Raw genomic sequence first — 20,996 nt, 5'->3', positions numbered from 1 at the left:
ATGAAAAATAGCAGATCCAGCAGTCAGTTAAATTTAAGGCTTTTAAGTCAATTTGAAAGGTCTGCACCAGGGTATTTTCTTTCAAGAAGAGAACCCCAAGAGTTGTTCTGAAAGACAAAAGTCATTAATGCACATTTATTCTGTCTTAGGGGGCCTAAGGATTTCCCTTCCCTGTGTTGGAGTTGTTGCTTTCCTGTTCCAGAAATATGGCGTGTCCCATTCCAATAACTGTAATTGCATTTTTTTTCTTCACTGATTCCTGTTTGCACTCAGATCTTTTATCAGGAATAGTCAGGTGCAAGACAGGACATTTTTATAAAACTTATGAAGACCAGTTATGTCCCCCAACTTTAGCCTGCAGTGGCCATAAAGGAGGAGGTGACAGTGTATTCACCATGTGTTTATTACCGTCATGTTTCAGAATCATGTCAATCCAACAAGAGACTCCAGGAGGTAGGATTCCAATATAAGTCCAACTCCCTTAAGCTCAATTTAAGCCAGGCAGCCACCCAGGTTTGTCTGGGGAAAGAGAAGGAAGCATCACGCCTAGGAAAGGCATCAATGCACTGAGTCCCAGGCACAATAACTACAAAAATAAAATAAAATAATAAAACAAATTTAATTAAAATAAAATAAAATAAAATAACAAATCAATGGAAAGGCTTAAGTAGCAAGCAACTAACTAAATGTCCACCTTCAGAATATAGCAAAATAAGGCTGTATAAACCTGTAATAAATAAAATAAACAAGGGTAGAAATTAATGAAATTAAAATAAACAATAAATAAAACTAAAAGTCTAAAATGATTAATTCTTGGGGCACCTAGCGGGTTCAATTGGTAGAGCATGTGATTCTTGATCTCAAGGTCATGAGTTCAAGCCCCATGTTGGGTGGAAATATTACTTAAATATTTTTTAATAAAACCATTAATTATTTATAGAGATTAATAAAAGTGATGAATTCCTAGTGAAACAAATTGTTATTTTAAAAAAAACACAGAAAACAAAATTTACCAATACCAGAAATAAAAGAAAAGATATCACTGAGGGACTTCCTTATGGAAAAAAAAAATGTTTTACTGGAAATTCCACCATGGAAATAAAGCAAGAAATAAAAATTAATAGTCATACAGTTTGGAGAGGAAGAAATAAAAATTTCTTTTTATCAACACACAATTATAAACATAGAGAATCCTGTGAAATCTCAAAAAAATCTTGCAAAAATTTTAAGTTCGTTTAGCAAGTTTACAGACTAAAGATGAATATTTGAAAATAATTATATAATAGTGGTAAAAAATCGGAAAGTGAAATAAACAAAATTGTGAAAACTTGCAGTGCCTCAGGAGAAATCTACAAAATGTTGCAGGACATTCACACTGGAAAATACAAAATTTGCCCAAAAGAATATTGGTTGATGGCTTAGAAAATTTAATATCATGAAGATACCCATTCTCAATAAATCAGTTTACAGATTCAATGTAATCCCAATCAAAAATTTGTGGGCTCTTTTGAGGAAATTGGTAAGCTGATTTCAAAATTTATATAGATGTCTAAAGATATCCTATGGTCACAATATTGAAAAATAATAAAACTGGATTAAATGCTTTACCTGATTTCAAGGCTCATTTCATATCGGCCTAGGATTAACAAAAAGATCACATTGGGGTTCAGAAGTCTATTCATTTGCACTCAGCCAGTTTGTTATTGACCAACATGCCAAGTCAATTCAGTGGAGAAGTGCTCTTAAGAGTACTGAAACAGGGATGCCTGGGTGGCTCAGTGGATTAAGCCTCTGCCTTTGGCTCAGGTCATGATCTCAGGGTCCTGGGATTGAGCCCCACATCAGGCTCTCTGCTCAGCAGGAAGTCTGCTCCCTCTCTGTCTACTTGTGATCTCTCTCTCTGTGTCAAATAAATAAATCTTTAAAAAAAAAAAAGAGTACTGAAACAACTGGGTATATATACAAAAAAGGAAGAAAAAAGGAAAAGAAAAAAATAAAAAACCTTGACTCCTATCTCACACCATAAAAAAATCAGTTCAGGATTAATCATAAACCTAAACTAAAAGCTAGAATTATTAATCTTTTTAGAAGAAAACACAAGATAATATCCTTGTGACTTTGTGACATGTGAAGATTTCTTAGACACATCAAAAAATTGAAACTAAAATAATAATTTGGACTTCACCAAAATTCATAATATCTACTCATTAACAGACACCAGTAAGAAAATAAGTAGGCAAATTACAAGCAGGGGAATATATCCCATTACACATATCTAAGAGGCTTATATAAATACATAGGATATGTTATAAGCTCAGAGAATTAAAAAGAAAAATGATTCCTACAATGCAACAATATGAGACCAACAAAAATATACAATTAAAAAGCGGCATAAGGCTTGTGCAGGTAATTCATGTAAGAAAATATATATATGCCCAATAAATATAAGAAGTGCTCAATTTTTAGTCCATAGGTAAAAGCAAAATAAAATGAGATGCCAGTGCATACCCATTAGGTTGGCTGAAGGTCAGTATTACTTGGAAGCAAGAATGTGGCACAACTGGAACACTCATTCTTTGCTGGATGTATGTAAAAGTGTTCAATCACTTAGGAAAGCTGCTCGGCAGTTTGTCACAATGTTAAATATGCATCTACCATATGACTTACCCATTTCACTCCCAGGCATTTTCCATGAAAAATGAGAATGCATATCAACACAAATACTTATTTTCGAATTTTCATATAAGAATTATTCATTCTGTCTCAACCTGAAAACAACCTACATGCTCATCATTTTTAAATCAGTGAAACAAATTGTGTTGTACCTGTACAGTGGAATACTACTCAGCAGTAAAAAAGAATGAGCTTCTGAAATATATGACAACATTGAGTGAAAGCAGCCTAGAATAATGGGTACATACTGTATTATTCTGTTTGTTTGTTTGTTTGTTTGTTTGTTTTTAAGTAGGCTGCACACCCAGCATGGAGCCCAGTGCAGGGCTTAAACTCCTACCCTGAGATTCAGATCTGAGCTGAGATGAAGTGTCAGATCCTTAACCAAATGAACCATCCAGGGACCCCTGTATTATTCCAATTACATGAAATCCAATAATATACAAAATTAATACTGTTAGCACAAATTAAAAATTATTTGCATCTCTGGATCACGAATGGATTATCTAGCAAAGAACACAAGACAAGATAACCTTCTGTGATAACATAAATTTTCAGTATTTTTTTTGAGTGGTAGTTACAGTGGAATACAATAAATATACATGTGAGGTCTGTGTGTTTTATTATATGTAAACTATATCTCAATAAAAAGGAGAAGACATACTAACCCTTTAGATATTTGAAGAAGGAAAACGAAAAGAAGATGGGGCAAAAATCAATTTGCCTAATGTAGTTTTAAACTAAATAGCAAAATTGGGGGCTCCTGGGTGACTCAATTTGTTAAGAGTCCAACTCTTGATTTTGGCTCAGGTCATAATCTCAGGGTTGTGAGATCCAGCCCCGCATCAGGCTTTCTGCTGGGCGTGAAGCCTGCTTAAGATTCCCTTTCTCTCTGCCTCCCCCACTCCGTCTCTGTAAAATAACTAACTAACTAACTAACTAACTAACTAACATAGTTGAATTATGATCATTTAGAGATTGTAGAGTCATATACAAAAATCATTTAGAATCATTTAGTGGATTCTTAGAACCCAAATTTGGTAATAAATCAGAATGACTACAAGAGCTTTTTAATCATCATAATACCTGAGTCCCATCAAAGACTCCTGGAATCAGAATTGTTGCAAGGTATGAAGCCAGCTTTGTTCCTCAAAGAGGCATTTGGAAATAAGAAATTTCAGCAGACCTCTTCTTCAGCATCTTTAATTGATAGCATTGTTTCCCCTTCCCAAATAGTCCAAGAGAGAAAGAACTTACTATATTTTGAAGGAGCTTACTTCACATTTGGACACTGGGTGTTTCTTGTCAGAAAATTTTTCTTGATATGAAACTTAAACACTAATATTGAACAAAATTATCCTTTTCCTGGACTCTTATAAAATAATAATCATTTTGTTTAAAATCATTTATCAGTAAGTGAAGAAAATGATTATGCTCCCTGAACCCTTGTTAGTCTTCTACTACCTAAGTACCATTCTACTACCTAAGTACCTAAGTACCATTTTCAACATGAGCAATTTCCCATTTGCAATGTGTTGTGCTTTTCAAGTATTCCACTTTTCTAAATGTCTTTATCCCTATCTATCTAATTTTTAAGTACCTCTGTATATGATCTGATACATTTACTGATTATACATTAAGCCTAATGCTATCTTATTGCATTAGGAATGCAATAAAAAAAGAGGGATAAGATTAGAAAGATTAGATTAGAAAGATTATCCCTTAGAAAGAAGGATAAGTCCTCTGTCACTTTTTAGCAAAACAAAATACTACACAACTTGTACCTTGTTTGTTTGTTTCATAATTTCTGGTTTTTTAATATGTTAAATCTTCATTGTATCATTCATCATATTGCCCTATCCCTCCAGTTTTCATCCTCAATTTGCTTTGCTTTCAACCAAATCTCCAAGAGGAAGTTTGGTCAAGTATGTGGAATATGATATTGAGGAAGGCTTATTAAGAGCAATTGGGAGTACTCCAGGTAGGCTCACTACCAGAGAGGTCTATGCAAGGAATTAGTTGAATGTATAAGCCAATAGCTAGCTTCCAGAATCCAGGAACTCACAATGTACAGAAACCAGAAAGTTAAAAGAGTAGTAGGTGGTTCTAAAGTAGAATAAAAGCAGATCTATTTCTTTAAAGGAGGATTCTATTCTGAGAGCATTGATGAGAGGAAAGTTGACTTTGATGCCTGGGAGGACTGAATAGAACTGATTTACCACAGTGACATAAACAGTAATGTTGAAGTGCTCTTCAGTGGATAAGGTACTTGAGTTGTTTAATTTCCATTGCCTAAGACAATATTGGCCCCACAGCCCAATACTGGATTTGATCTATTGACAGATCTATCACATAGATCAAGTTATGAAGATTGGAGGGAAAATATGATGACAGGGATCTAAGCTGCTTGCCACAGTAATGACATGGGGACATGTACATATTGAAAGTAGTTAGATGTCCTCTTACCATAGGCAAATCTCTACTTCAGCTTATGTATTGGTTTCATTCTTAGGCAAGATAGATGCCATTGGTGACTCAAAGAGTATCTTTACAAATTATTATACTAATGAAAGACCCTTTTCATGCTTTGTTTGAATATCGCATATCATGCATATAGATATGTATCTATATATCAAATCTTAGGCCCTGTTTGGGCCCTAGGCTGATCCTTGAATCAAATAAATTGGCCAAGCACTTGCTGGGCTCTCAATCACCAACCTGAATTACATGATGGGTGAATTACCTCTGGGTGAAGTACATGTGAACACATGTACTTCTTTTTCCAGTTTGAAGGAAACCTTGCTTATAAGAAAAATAATTACTTAAACATTAACTCAATTATTTTAATTTTGTGAATTAAATTTTAAATCTTAGTTTACTATTATTAAATTGAACTATTTGAAATACGTAAATTCAAAATACTCGCTCTTTATAATTCAACACTTAAAATTGCTTTTAAAACATACACTTTTAAAGTCTAGTTTGAATAAGTTTTTTTTTTTTTTAAATTTTTTATTTTTTATAAACATATATTTTTTTATAAACATATATTTTTATCCCCAGGTCTGTGAATCACCAGGTTTACACACTTCACAGCACTCACCAAATCACATACCCTCCCCAATGTCCATAATCCCACCCCCTTCTCCCAAACCCCCTCCCCCCGGCAACCCTCAGTTTGTTTCGTGAGATTAAGAGTCACTTATGGTTTGTCTCCCTCCCAATCCCATCTTGTTTCATTTATTCTTCTTCTACCCACTTAAGCCTCCATGTTGCATCACCACTTGTTTGAATAAGTTTTTGTTTTGGTTTAGCTTAAATTTATTTTATGTTCTCGAACTTTCTGACTTTATCCTTCACGTCAGGATAGTATTTTTTCTTTTACAACAGCATTTTTAGCCCTATGTAAATTTCTACTATAATTTGTTAAACTGAGTATTTCTGAAAATCAGAGACCTTAAAGTGCATAATAGGTGTTGGTAAAATATCTTAAAATGGAAATGATTAAATTAAATATCTTTGTCTCTCTATATAGAAATATATATTTTTGACACCCATAGGCACAAAAGCAAAGAAAAAAAACTAAACTCTAAGGATTATCAAGTGGGTTACTTATGGGCTCTCCCACGTTCTCAAAACATTGGTTTAATGATTCCAAATTAAAGGTCAATATGGAGTCCAGTGACCTGAGATACTTAAGCACTACCTTTAAGTACATCAGTGTATCACCCTTTCCCTACAATTCCATTGCCATATGGTAAGACCCTTTGAAATTAACACTGAATGATCATCCTTGCGAATGCATTCCAAGGAATAACAGCATTTGTTCCATGCATCTTGATGTACGTTTAATCAAGGCCCATAAAATGGACACATTCCTCTTAATTGATTGCAAATGTTTATAATTACCCTGAGGGTGTTTTCAAATGTCTAATGACTATAATATTATTAGCTATCTCTCTAGACAGTCTTAAAGCTGTTTATTACTCATTTGGCCACTTTCCAACTTTCAGTTCTCTCATTTACTTCAATGTGCATCAATAAGCATATAATTAATCCAAGCATCTTACTGAACTATTTCCTTTGCTTTATGTCAAGTAGGTAAAAACAATATATTGTACTACTTTGGATTTGTTCATTAGTCAAATGTCCTTATTGATCAGCATTACTGTAAAGATGACTCTCATTCTAAAACACTACAATCTAATGCTAAAATAGTAAGTTCTCATCAAATAGATCATCTTAGTGATGGGTCACTGCTGCTGCACTGTGTCATCTCAAAATCTAATACAGCATATAATCCTTATTTTCTAAATACATCACAAATGGCAAGGGAATACTCAGTGGAGACAAGAATCTGTTTTAAAGTCAGGGTTCTCCTAAACCAAAATTTTTAAATCACTCAGTGGCGAAAAGACTTATTTTCTCAGGAAATAAGGCACTTTGTAGAGTATGCTTTGCTATTCGTATGTTGGGAAAGCCGTTCAGCTCAATGATCTCATGGATCCAGCAACGTATGACATACTCCTTTTTATCTAAAGTCATAAGATTCTAAATATTAACTTTAAAGCTCAGATTTCTGTCATAATTTCAGAAACAGCAAAATTGGCTGAATGTAGTGCTAATCTCCTGCTCCAAGTGAGGTCTTCAATGCATTAAGTGATCAAAATGATTAAATGTGCCTAATTTACTCAAATGAAGGAGAAAGATGAATAGACCAAAAAAAAAAAAAATCAGACTTACAGAGACTTAGTGACAAACCTCTCTTCCTACCAAATTCAATATTTTCAACTTAATATTTGAACATAATGATCAGACTGAGGAATACTTTTGATAGATTCCAGAGAATGTCACTAAATTTAAATTGCAACTACAGTTTGGAAAATGAGTAGTGTAGTGAGATTCCTCTATCTACTATAGGGCCTGTGTTATCATCAGATGCTTTAGGTAGTGAACTCCTTGAGGGCAAGAATTGTTTTTGTCTTTCTCTTCTAAGTACCTTTTCTAAATTATTTCTCTTCTAAGTACCTTTCAAAGTGCTTGATTTGATACATAGTAAACAGAGAGTTGATTCTAAAAGGTAGCTATTTGGATGCTGATCACAAGTTTGCAGTGAACAACAGAGTATCATACTATTGGCTTTGTGGTCAGTTTGGAAATGCGTTTATACATTATATTCTAATATAGCCTGGAATCTTTTCTATCCTAATCTACATTCATGTAAACCACTTTTAATACAGATTAAATTTAATCTTTCATTAGTGATTATAATAAAGTCATTATTTTACACAATTTAATAAAATAAATAATTAAGTTTCATGGGACGCCTGGGTGGCTGAGTCAGTTAAGCACCTGACTCTTGATTTTAGCTCTCATAATCTCAGGGTTGTGAAATGGAGCCCATGCCAGACTCTGTCTCTGTGTAACATAGTAACATGGTAACACAATTACTCTGTATCCAGTGTGGAGTCTCCCAGAAATTCTCTCTCTCCCTGTCCTTCTGCCTCTCCCCCTGCTCACACGTGTACTCTCTCTCTCTCTCTAAATAAATAAAATCTTAAAAAAATAAAATTAATTAATTACTTAATTAAGTTATAATCAGCCAGTACTTCTTGGAGAGTTGTGGGAAGTGGTCTATAGGTTACACAAGTCACAAGTCAGATGAGAGTGAAATTGTCTGCTGCTAGAATATCAAGTTCTGAGAAGGTTACCTAGATCAACTTATAGCCCTTATCAAGATTTTGTTGTTTTTTTTTTTTTTTTCATTTTTTCATAGAAAAAGACAGTAGAAGAAAGTTAGGAAAAAATGGGACTTTTGACTGGGTTAATAAAGTCTTCATAATAAAAATGCACACTGCTTAGAAGTTTGTTTTGTTTCACAAGCCCTATTTCCTTTTTTCAGAACAACCCAGTAATCAAACTTTTTTTTTTTTTTTTTTCAGCAATAGGGTATGGTTAGTGCTACTTATTCTCTGCTTCCAAAGGATTTGTTTTACTGACATGAATCACCTTAAAACATAATTACCAGTTTAGGCTGTCCTTTGCTCTCCCCAACTGGACATACCTCAAGGATAGGAATTATGGCTTCACCTTCATCACCAAACTATCAGATGTTTATAAAAAGATGTTATATGAGTCAATACTCTTTCTCTCAAAGGAAGAGAAGCTCATTTCAAACTAAGTAAGCAAAAATTATTATTATTTTTTTAATTCACTCATGTCGTTGAGAAGTCCAATGCCTGTCTTGCATGTGTTTCACTTCACATTTTGGCTTCACTTAGCTTCTCTCGAGACACACTGGCTCTTGCAATTCTAAAAGGACATCATTACAACTTGTGATATAAAAGAGAGATCATTTTTGTTTCATGATCCATATATCGAATTTCAGTCCTCATCTGAATCCTGTGACTATCCCTTAGGCCAGGGACATGGCGAGTTCAAATTGACCTTCCTGGGCTACATGACCATCTAGTAATACAGTGTAGAGTGCCATAGAATGTGGAACAAAAGGGATGGGTCCAGGTTTGTTTCTTAAGTGAAAAATTAGGTTTTGTTATTTGGAATAAAGGAGAAGAAACACTGGGAAGCTAAAAACAGCAGACATTAACTATGAAATTAGCAAATTCAAAGTTCATGGGATCCAAACCTGATTGTCTGACATCAAACGTGGTGTGTTTTCCATAGTAGAAAGTTGTTTCAAAAAAGAAAAATGCAGGGGCGCCTGGGTGGCTCAGTGTGTTAAAACCTCTGTCTTTGGCTCATGTCATGATCCCAGAGTCCTGGGATTGAGACCTGCTCAGGTTCTCTGCTCAGCAGGAAGCCTGCTTACCCGCCCCCCCTCCCCTGTCCCCCCCACCCCCGCCTGCCTCTCTGCCTGCTTGTGATCTCTGTCCATCAAATAAATAAATAAATAAATAATCTAAAAAAAAAAAAAAAAGAAAGAAAGAAAAATACAGTGATTTATAAAGGCAAATTACTTATACTGTCAAATTACCCTGAAAACCAAAACAATACAAGGAAAGTTCCTGGATGCATTATGTCCTGTGCCATCCAAACCCCCCTTCAAAACTAAAGCACTTCCTTCTCCATCTACTAAGAGCATTTGGCAATTGACTTCCTTCCCCAGGAATTGCCCTCAGCTGAAGAGAACCACAAAACCAAAGCCCATGCATGTTGATAAAGTTTCTACTTCCACTGGTCCTAACTTGGGAAACTCTGCGGACATCCCATTTCCCAGGGGCTGGGCAGGTCTCTGCTGAGCTGTACCATGGCTTCCCCTCTGCTGACTCTTGCTTCCTTCCCTGGGTCCCTTCCCTGGCTTCCTTAGAGCTGTCTCCAACAAGCTTCCTGTTCTTCCATCCTTATCTCCAGAGTCTACTTACCCGGGAACTCTATTTTCTACAGCATAAGTTTTCCTTAGGCCTAAAGAACAGCTAGATTTAGACTAATTAATAACTGAAACCAATGAAATATCATTGGGAAAGGCATTCATTTTTGTTATATTTTTTAATATTTTTATTAAAAGTTTCCTCTGCTTAAATAAAATGTAATACACACTATTAGTTAATGAGTGACTATCTATGCTTTACGTTCCTGTATAGCATGAATAGAAAAAAATCAGTAAGAGCAGTGACAATATGCTAATTCAGGTTCTCTGGTAATTACCTATAAGGAAATCAAGCAGATCAGACTGAGAGACCATAATCTAGGTAGTCTGCATCATGTTTCGGGTATGTACATATTTGGGGGAAAGGGAGAATCCATAATCTTTGTGGCTTTTTCAGAGGATTCTGTGACACAAAAAAGGTTAAGAAATTGGAGCATTGGTTCCCAAACTGGTTTCTTCAGGATCATCAGCTGAAGAAAATCTCTGGGCTTTGTCATGAAAGTTTTTATTTTATTGGAATGGGGTGGGGCTTAGAAAACTTCTTCAACAAGTTCTCCAGATGATTGCCCCCAAAATTAAGTAGACCACAATTTGAAAAATAGTGACTAAGGACTAGACTAAAGTACACTTCTATATTAGTTTTCTGTTGCTGCTATAACAAATGACCACAAATTTAGAGGCTTAAACACCACAGGTTATTATGTGACAGTTCTGGAGGTCGGAAGTCTGACATGGGATCTCAAAGGGTTAAAATCAAGATATTAGCAATTCTGTGTTCCTCTCCAGAAATTCTTGGGGAGAACCTTCTTCACCTTTACTAGCTTCTAGAGACCATCCACCTTTTTTTTTTTTTTTTTTTTTTTTGCTGGAGTTCCCCTTTCCTTTTCATCAAAGCCAGCAAGGTTGGATCTCTCTGAAGTTTCCTCTAAGCCAATTCATTCTTCAGTAGTCAGATCTCCCTTTGACTCTCTTGTCTGTCTTTTTCTTCTAATTTTAAGGACTCCATGATCACTAGACCCACCCTAATAATAGAAGATATCTCCCCATCTTCAGGTGAGGTGATTAACAACTTTAATGCTACCAGGAGCATTAATTCCTCTTTGCTGAATAATTTATAGGTTCCAGGCATTAGGATTTGGGCATCTTTGGAAGGTCACTATTCTGCCTACTTCAAGTTTTTTATAGTGTCCAGGAAAGAAAGTCATTTTTTTTCTCTAATCTTATGTTTAATAACTCAGTTAAAGAGGCTTCCACCTCTCGCTGTTATAGAATTATCTGGTCAGTAGAATTAATAATCACTAGAATTACTGAACTGAAACTGCCATTTAACTTTCTGTTATTAATAAATAGCACTTAGTCACACCCACAGGCCTGGAAGTTCCTTGAAGTTAGGCATACTCTCTTGTCTCTTTTGTTCCTGTGACTTTAATTTTTACTTCTTGTTAAGTAATGGACACACAGATGAGGTGGCTGAATAATTGTGATGGTTAATTATGTTCATGAATTAATAAAACCAGAGGTCCACTCTCTCGTTTAGTGACTGTTCCACAGAGCAGCTAATAGCATGATTCAAATTCTTCTCATATTAAACTGACCAATTCTACATATTCTGGGTGTGTAGTGTTATTCTTAAACAAGCAAAGCTATTATTATTTAATTCATGCATTCTGAGAGTCTAAAACATTATGCTTGCTATTTTGGGTTAGCTACCCAACAGTAAATTTTGGGCAGTTATGTTCTATAGGTGTGGAAAGGGGTGGTCCCTTAACAAGTTATTATGTACTATTATTAACAATAATAACAACAACCATGTGTTAGACCCTACACTGGATTTTGCACACATACACACACACGGACACCCTCATTAATCTGATCTTTGAAGACATCTATAAAATAAATATTTCCTCATTTACATTGAAAATTTTGTGTCACATCATCTAGGCAGTGTTAACCAGAGTTCCAGACTAAGGAAGCAACGGTATAGCTTGTTTTCCACTTAGATCCTCCACTTAAAACTTTCAGTAGATTAAAATTGGATTTAGGATGAAATCAGAACTTCTTTCTGTGTCTTACTGGGAACCACATAATCTGACCCTCCCTCTCCATTTATGTCTGCCTCATTCCACTCTCCCCTCAGTAACGTAGCTACACCCAGACAGGAATCCTTTAGGTTCCTGCAATAGACTCTTCGCTGCCTTGGGACATTTTCCATGCGGTCATCTTCACTTCTTACTTCTTTGCCTGGGTAATGACGTCTCATCTTTCAGATCCGTTTAAGTATCAGTTTCCTAGAGAAACCTCCCTTGGGTATTACAACCAAAATACATCTCCAACTAAAATACATAATCACCCCGTCATTATCTACCAGAGCACCCTTATTGTTTCCGTCCAAGCACTTAGTGTGATTTGTATTTATTAGTGTGCATGCTCACTGTGTATCTCAGTGTGGGGAAGGGTGTTCCTGTTGTATTCCTTGCACACAGCATTATGTATCTGTATTCAGTAAATACCTTGTGGAATATTTTTTTTCTTTTTTTTTAAAGTTAAGATATGAAATTACACCAGAATATTATATCTGTGAACAGAAGATTTCCTAGAATGTTAATGATCTGGAGCCTTAAGCTTTGGTCACAAAATATATTTCAAGATAGTTCTTGTACTGTTTGTCTTATATTTAGCTACCCATTTAAGTGCTTCAATATAAAGAAACAGCAACTACTTACCATTCAAAATCAAGGATCTGCTTTTATAAAGACATAGTGGTTCTGGGGTGGGGCCCAGTCTTCTATGTTTTTAATCAGATTCACAGATGATTCTGATTTATACCAAAGTTTAAGAATACTTGTTGAGTGAGTTCATAGTCCTGTTATAGGTCTACCTGTCTCTAACATTTTGTTTAATCCATGCTTGAGTATTCTATACCCTCAGGTACTCTCTGACTTGGATATTTAATGAGGACATAATTACTGATTAATATGTTATTCCTGATTTTGCATTTCTTGTTCTACTGTAGATGAGAGCTTTGTTCTTTTAAGCTGCTATCATTCTGACATCCTGGTTTTTAATATAATTGGGGATAAGAAATACAGGGTAGAATTCATACAGTTATTTATTTTAAGAGTTTGAGATTCACAAGATAACATATACTATTTATAGAATTGTTTTAAAATAAAGCCAATCATAAAAAGAAACCAAAGTTCTTTTTATTAATTTGTAACTCTGCAAATACAAACTTTTATTGTGAGCAAATAGCTTCCAAATTTGTGACCATTTGTTTTCTTGTTCTGTGGGCTTATACATTGCTTTTAATTGGTAATATAATGAAAAACACATGAACTAATTATTGCCCTTGAAAAGGAAATTTTACATGAATGTAGTTCTGTACAATTGGGATTTTTGATATATAGTCCATTCATAGTAAGTAACCTACAATCCTTATTACTTCCTATCTTTCACCAGTTTTTTCCATTTAAACATTTTATGCCATGGATATATATAGAAAAATATGGCTTATTGTATAGTAAAAACAAATCTTCTATATTAAGATTATATTGTGGCAGATACATCTTCAATCGTATTTTTCAATGTTCAGATCCCTCCTTCTATAAACAGCCCATGCTTACTTGGAAGAACTATTTGTAACATTTCAGACACTTATTATTACTTTACTATACATCAAAGTACAATCTGTAAACACTTCATGTAGACTGGATTTTATCCTTTTTATTTAAATATGAAATAGAGATAATTTTCTGTTTTTTTTTAACTTAAATGCAATTAGTCCACATACACTTGGCTGTATGATGTTGTTGCCCATTTTGAGAAACATTAGTAATTTTGATTTAGATTCATCTGCTGTTAACGATATTCATATTTTTTTAAAAGATTTTTATTTATTTGACAGACAGATCACAAGTAGGCAGAGAGGCAGGCAGAGAGAGAGAGAGGAGGAAGCAGGCTCCCCACTGAGCAGAGAGCCAGATGTGGGGCTCGATCTAAGGACCCTGGGATCATGACCTCAGCCGAAGGCAGAGGCTTTAACACACTGAGCCAACCAGGTGCCCCCGATATTCATATTTTACCTAAAATTACATCACTCTTTAATGCTGAACATAATAACAAATGTACTTTCTTTATCTCACATCTATTTTAGACACATGAGAGTCCTCTTCAACTATCCCTCTACTCTGTCCTAAGAGTTTTTTAGAGGTGAGATAATTTAAAGTGCTCAATGGAGAGAAACAAATCCATTTAAAGAATAATAATAATTCTTACATTTTTTATGTAAACACATTAACTTGTACTATGCCTAAAATATATTTGAGAGTTCTAACAGCTACTCAATTAGTAGTTTTAAATAGCTTACAATGCTGAACAATAAACTGCCTTTTGGTGTGAGCGAAATAGCTCTTATTTCCCTTCTCTGCTCTAATTTACATTTTGATGGGCTTTTGATGTTCCTAGATATCCGTGGAATACAGGAGTTTTTGGACAAGGTGTCTCAGCAGGGAATGGATGTTGCATTGCAGAAAGTAGAAAACAACATCAATAAAATGATCACCACTCTCTTTGACACCTTGAGAATAGAGGAATTGAATCGCTATCGAGACACTCTTAGGCGAGCCATCCTTGTTATGAATCCTGCTACAGCCAAATCTTTCATTACTGAGGTAAGTAAAAATTGTCATCGGGTTGGGGCAGGGTTAAAAAAAGTAAATGCTCATAGTTCGTTGAAAATTAAGAGCAGTATAGAATTAACTACACGACTGTCATTAGCACAAATGGAGGGTAGCACACCGAATTCCTTGTTTGTTGCATTCATACTGAGCAAAATTTTCACACATCCTACACAGTTAACTGCTGGGAATGTTTGTATTTATATATTTAAGCACATAGCCACAATGATTTTAGAAATGTCATGGGAGTTTCAAAGTGTTGTTGACCCTGAATGACTTTAACACGTTCAAGAATAAAACCACAAACACACAATTCTCCAACCAATCCTTAAATTTTTGCAAGTTAGAATTTTACCTCTGAGGAAAGATAAACTTGAACCAGGCTATTATTGCCTGAACATGATTACTTTTACAAAAACAAAGAGCAGATTTACTTCTGTTCTGTGAACTCTGTACCAAGATGAATAACTCAAACTGTCTGAAACTCTCTGCAAAGGGATGACCGTTGTACATTTTATGATGCTGCATCTTCAAAATTTTAATTGTATCTGTTCATTTGGCTAGAAACTCCAAAAGTTTGTAAAAATACAATTAAACTTTTTAATGATTGGTGTAACATCTTTATGTTCTAAAATGTTTAACTAGTGCCTTGACAGGATTACTGTCATTTGCCTTACTTCAAGTTTTTAATTCTGTATAGTGCTAGAACTGGCCATGACATTACATACATTCACATGGGTTTTATTATTAGTGTTTTTAATTTTGGTGACTTTATTTGACTAATACTTTTTCCCTCACTTCTCTAGTAAGCTTTCTTTAGCTCCCAAAGTACTGCTATAAAGCCTCCAAATTAGGAATGTGTTAGAAATTCTTTGACACTCTACAACCTAATTGGTATTAAGGAACTGAAACAGAAGAAACTAAGAAGAATAAAACTTTAGGAAAACTATCAATAATGCCATTTTTTAAACATTTTAATAGACAACTTCGTTATGCATTAATGGACAAATACAGAATGTTGAGATTTTCTAATCTAGCAATTTCCTCAAAGAGTCTCTTTGAACAACTAGATTTTTTCCACAATAGAAAGAATATTTCCAATTTTACAGGAGTTGGGTCTTTTCATCAAGAAACCCAAAATCTGCTGAAAATTTTAAGGTTAATACACAAAGACATATAACATAAGTTGGAATCTTAAAATTATAATAAGTGAGGTTTGACACATCTCGGGTCGTTGTTGGTTGGGGATTGTAGAGATCAGAGAAGGCTTCATTGAGAAGGCTCATTTGAACTGTACTTATCATCATGAGTAGGAATTCATGAAAGCAGTGTGGAATGCAACAGATAAATACAAGTCCATCCCAGCCACTTTCTGGTTATGTGGGGTTGGCAAATTACCCAACACTTCTAAGCCCCTGTTTTACAATCAATCAAATGAGAATAATGTATTGATTTCAACTTTATTAAATTTTTAATGTAATGAGACATCCCGTGATACGCCTTAAATGGGAGAGAGGAAGGTGGCTCCTAGCAAGTACTTCAGATATGTTAATTTCTAGGTCATTTTTTCTAGCATATAGCACATGCCTGACCATAGCAGATGCTCAAAAAATACTTGGTGAACTGAAAAGAGTATCAAGATGTGGAAAGACACTGTCCTTGACTGTGTGCTCAGAATAGAGCAAGTAGTTTTGTATAGAGTCGAAGTAGGACATGTGAAAAAGGGAAATGACACACTATGTAACACAGGATTTAAACCAGATGGCAAAGTCCATGAGTGCCAGGTAACGACTTGTGTATATTTACTAAACAGTCAGAAGAAATGGACTGAGAAGAGGGACAAGATGACCCTGTCCCTTTTGCCAAGTCATGATCTTGACTTGTATTCTAATCATGGCCCTTTATCCTTGACTCTGAAGATTGATACCTGTAATATTCTGTTTCCATCTTTGTTCCCAAACATATAAAATCTGTTTTTGTGAGTTTCCTGAGACTTCTCTTCCTTCCTCTACCCAGACACCACTTTTTCTCCCACTCATTTGTCTTTCACAATCACTCATTTTATGTCTCCGAACTGTACTAAGTATATTCTACGGTCTCAAACAGTGACGTAGAAATGACAGATATAATGTGAATCCACTGCCTTCCCTATCCTAAGCTAGCTGTTTTCTCTGACCTGCATAATGGTTCCCATTTTCAGTTGACTGTTTTCAAATATCTCTCCCCTTTCTTCTGCTCTCCCATGGGATCTAGAAGACATTTCCCACTTAGGAAATAGACTGATCCCTCAATACCAAAAACAATTAATTCAAAAGGCACACGAGGATTTACATGGCACACAGCACCAAAGTTCTGGAGATGCAAAGAATAGATTTTGTATGTATGTTTATGAGTGGTCTTTATTCTAGGATGACAATGCCAGCACTAGTTTCCCAAGCTTAGCCCAGATGGTGTACTTGGTTTTTATAGACGAGAATCCTGCTATCTATCAACTATCTATCATCTATCTATGTGTGTTTGTGTGTGTATATCCAAATATATATATGAATGTCAGCTTTTAAGGACATTTTGCATGAGCCAGTATGTGAGAAGGTCTTTGTGAAAATCAGCGTGTATTTAACTTGAATCAGTCCTCTTTATTCACTGATTCTGTATTTGCGAATTCGCCTACTCACTGAGATTTATTTGTAGCTTGAAAATCAATACTAGGGATGTTTTCACAAGCCATTCACAGAAATGTTCAGAGCTGTGAAAAATGTGAGTTGCCTGACAGCCCATATTGCCAGCTAAGGTTGAACAAAGCTGTGCTCTGCTTTCTTGTTTCAGTTCTCATACTGTAAACAAATGTCCTTTTCGCAGTCTATTTCATGCTCCTTTTTTGCATTTTTTGTGCCATTTATTGGTGATTCCACTGTTTAAAATGGCCTCCAAGTTTAGTGCTAAAGTGCTGTCCCTTAACCGAGCCCATGTGTCCTATTGAGAAAATACCTGTTTGATAAGGTCCATTCAAGCATGAGTACCCCTGGCCATGAGTTCAACGTTAATGAATCGACATATTATTGTTTGAATGTTTGTGCTGGCCCCCTCCAAATCCATATGTTGAAATTCTGTGTCCCTTATGATGGTTTCAGTGGGTGGGGCCTTTGGGAGCTGCTGAAATCCTGAGGATGGAGTCTTCCTAAATAAGATCAGTGCTATTCTAAATGCTAAAAAGAACCCTGCAGAGCTCTCCAGTGCCTTCCACCGAGTAAAAATACAACAAGGAGCCTGCAGCAAAAAGAGGGCCTTCTTTTGCATGGCGCAACCACGCTGGTACCTGACTGAACTACCAGCCTCCAGCACTGTGAGAAATAGATTTTTGCTTTTAATAAGCTACCCAATCTGTGGTTTTTTGTTACAGCAGCTCAAATGGACTATAATTATGGTTAATAAATGTTATATATAAATATATATGTGTGTGTGTGTATATTTATACATAACATTTATTAACCAAATGTACAATATGTATTAAGTGTATAGACATTGTATATAAATTTAAATATCTTCAAATAGAGACATAAATAAACCCAGAGGCTTATAGGAACCAAACCCTGCAGTTCCCCTAGGAGCAGTGGTTCAGCATTTATTAATTCAGTGTTCTCAGGAAATTTACAGAACATAACTACTGGGAATGATAAGAACTGTCTCGGCTCACATACTTTTCAGCTCTCATCTCATTCCTGCCCTCCATTGGGCTTGGCATTTGTCAAGTATCAAAATTTCTAGGGCTCAGCAGAGGAGAGGGCTCTCTGCTGCTGCCCCCTATGACAATAACTAGTCTGTGGCTTCTTCTGCCAAGTATCATCAAATACCACTACTTCAACTGCTTTTCTTTTCTCAGTAATTTATTTAGAAATACTTTTCTGATGGTCTTTTCCCTTTTTCCTCATGGTCGTTTTATTGAGGGTTTAGGGGGTAATCCTTTTAACCTTTTGAGTTGGAAGCTCCAACGTGTTCTTTCAGATTTTTAGAGGTTAGAACTAAACAAACACAAGGTACTTTAAGAACCATTGTTACACTTTTTAAGAAACAGTATCTTGAATCATGACATTTTAGATTCGGAACATGGAACATTTTTTCCCAATTCCACATTTAAGTTGAAAGGACTAAAGGTCTCTCTAGATCCTATCAATATTGTTCTCTAGCTCCCTCCAGCAATGCTTAACATCCTTGCGGCTAGTGCTGAGTGTGGAGGGAAAGGGACACTCACATTTTGAAAATACTAAAGTGGTCAGTGGGCCAAAGGGGTACATGATTGTCCGATCCTAAGAGAAGTATTTGTAGAAATAACTTACCAAGGATTATATGATGGATAGCAAAGCATATGAAGCTAGAAAGAAACTGGTGGATTGGGATAAAAGGAATGATAGAGGAATTAAAAGTTATAACGAGGGCAGAGACTGGTTCAGTAAGGACCGAAGAGAGGGAGAGAGGGCGAGAGGGAAATTCTAGCCAAAGAAAGGGGATAACAGAACTCTCACTTTTACTGCTTCCTACAAATTATAAGTGGGCACAGAAAGTTGTTGAAATATTCAAAGGAAAAATTAACCTTAAAGTCAAAAGAATGAGTTTTAAAAAGAAATTGCTCACTTAGCATTGTCATTTAATTGCGAACGGGAAAAATGGGCATATCAATTCTGTTTGCATCTTTTTTTCTGTCTCTGGAGCAATTATGTGGCACTGAGTTAATTATGCTCCCTTTGAAGTCTTAGAAATTTAATACATTACATGTCTACAGTTAGTGTTCCACCTCTCATTCAAGAGTTTCAAAGCTTTAAGAAAAATACTGCTGCTGCTATGTGCAGCTGAGTAAATCAACCTGCTGTGATAGCGGTAGAAAATTGTTATCACAATGTACCTGTTAGTGTCCTTGAAATTAATATGGTGAATTAGAAGTGCTTACATGTTTGATTTAAATATGGATTGGGATGATATCTTGAAAAACAACTTTTTTTAAATATATAGGATAGATTGGCATTAGAAACTACATAAGTTATTTCCTTTCTAGAAGGTATACAATAATCTTATATAAATTAGAACTCTTTGTCATGGCTTTTAGTTTTCAGGTTTGATAAGAAAATCACTTCTTTGAAAACAGGAAGTTTTATTGCTTATATGGTAATGAATATCATTTCCTATTTGCATTTTTTCAAGTTTTCAGAAAGGAACCCCACTTACATGAAATCCTTTTATACTGCAGTGAGAGAATATATTATCTCTTATTCCTTAAACATACTTTATGAAATAGTTTTCATTTCATTGTACTATATTCCAGAGAACTTTGATCTTGCCAGACAACTTAAAGGCAAAGTTACTTATTTCAAATATATAAGCAGCTTGCCAGAAATAAGACTTTAGGAAGGCTTAGGAAACAAGTGAAGATATTTTTCTCAAAGGATATAGTGAGATTCCCAGTAATCAAAAGGTACTCTGAATATTCAAATTACTGTGATCAGTTTTTAATAGCTATTTAAATAAGTTGATATTTTACCAAACAAGAAATTATTTGGAGACATTATGCACTGTGCAGTTTTTAAGAAGATACCAGTATAATGACATTTGAAAAAGGAACTTACAATGGTATTTTTTTTCCAAAATGTATCCACTGCATGAAAGTCTCTACTACTACTGTGCTCAAGATGACTGCTATATATTTTTTCAAGTAAACCCTATATTGAAATATAATATAGACCTCTCTGAATTCTACCCATTCAGTTTTCCTTCCCTTTTGCTATGGTCTCTGATCAAAAACTAATACTGTACTATATGTCAGCTAATTGAACATAATAAAAAATATATTAAATACAAAATAAATAAAATCAAACTATTTTAATATTTAAAAAAAGAAATATAACATACACAAGAAGAGTGCACATAAGTGTGTAACTCAACAAATTTCCATGCAACCAGTGTCCAGGTTAAGAAATAGTACATGATTGGTACTTGCAGTTTTCCTTCCTGTGTACCACTCTGTTATAACCCCCTGAAGGATAGCCATTATCTTTACTTTTAGCACAGTAAACTAATTGTTATTAATTTTAATCTGTTCCTAAATAGAATCACACTGTATATGTTTTGTCTGCTTTCTATTGGTCAACATTATGTTTATGAGATTCATCCATATTGAAACACGTAGGCAAAGTTCATTCATTTTGATTGCTTCGAAGTCTTTAATTGTATGAATACACCACAGTTAATATAATTTATTTTTATTTATTTTA

At 35.0% G+C, this 20,996-nt stretch overlaps 1 protein-coding gene across 2 annotated transcripts in view; it reads left to right on the top strand.

Moving 5' to 3' along the window:
- GRID2 (glutamate ionotropic receptor delta type subunit 2) overlaps positions 1–20,996 on the top strand; it is a 1,533,206-nt gene that overhangs the window by 797,428 nt on the left and 714,782 nt on the right. For both annotated transcript variants that reach the window (XM_059172726.1, XM_059172716.1), the window contains exon 4: positions 14,525–14,730. In XM_059172726.1, coding sequence (XP_059028709.1) covers positions 14,525–14,730 — 206 coding nt within the window. The remainder of the gene's footprint in view (positions 1–14,524; positions 14,731–20,996) is intronic.

Source organism: Mustela lutreola, chromosome 1, assembly GCF_030435805.1.
Source record: "Mustela lutreola isolate mMusLut2 chromosome 1, mMusLut2.pri, whole genome shotgun sequence".
NCBI classification, from domain to species: Eukaryota; Metazoa; Chordata; class Mammalia; order Carnivora; family Mustelidae; genus Mustela; species Mustela lutreola.
This window is presented reverse-complemented; position numbering and strand designations above follow the sequence as displayed.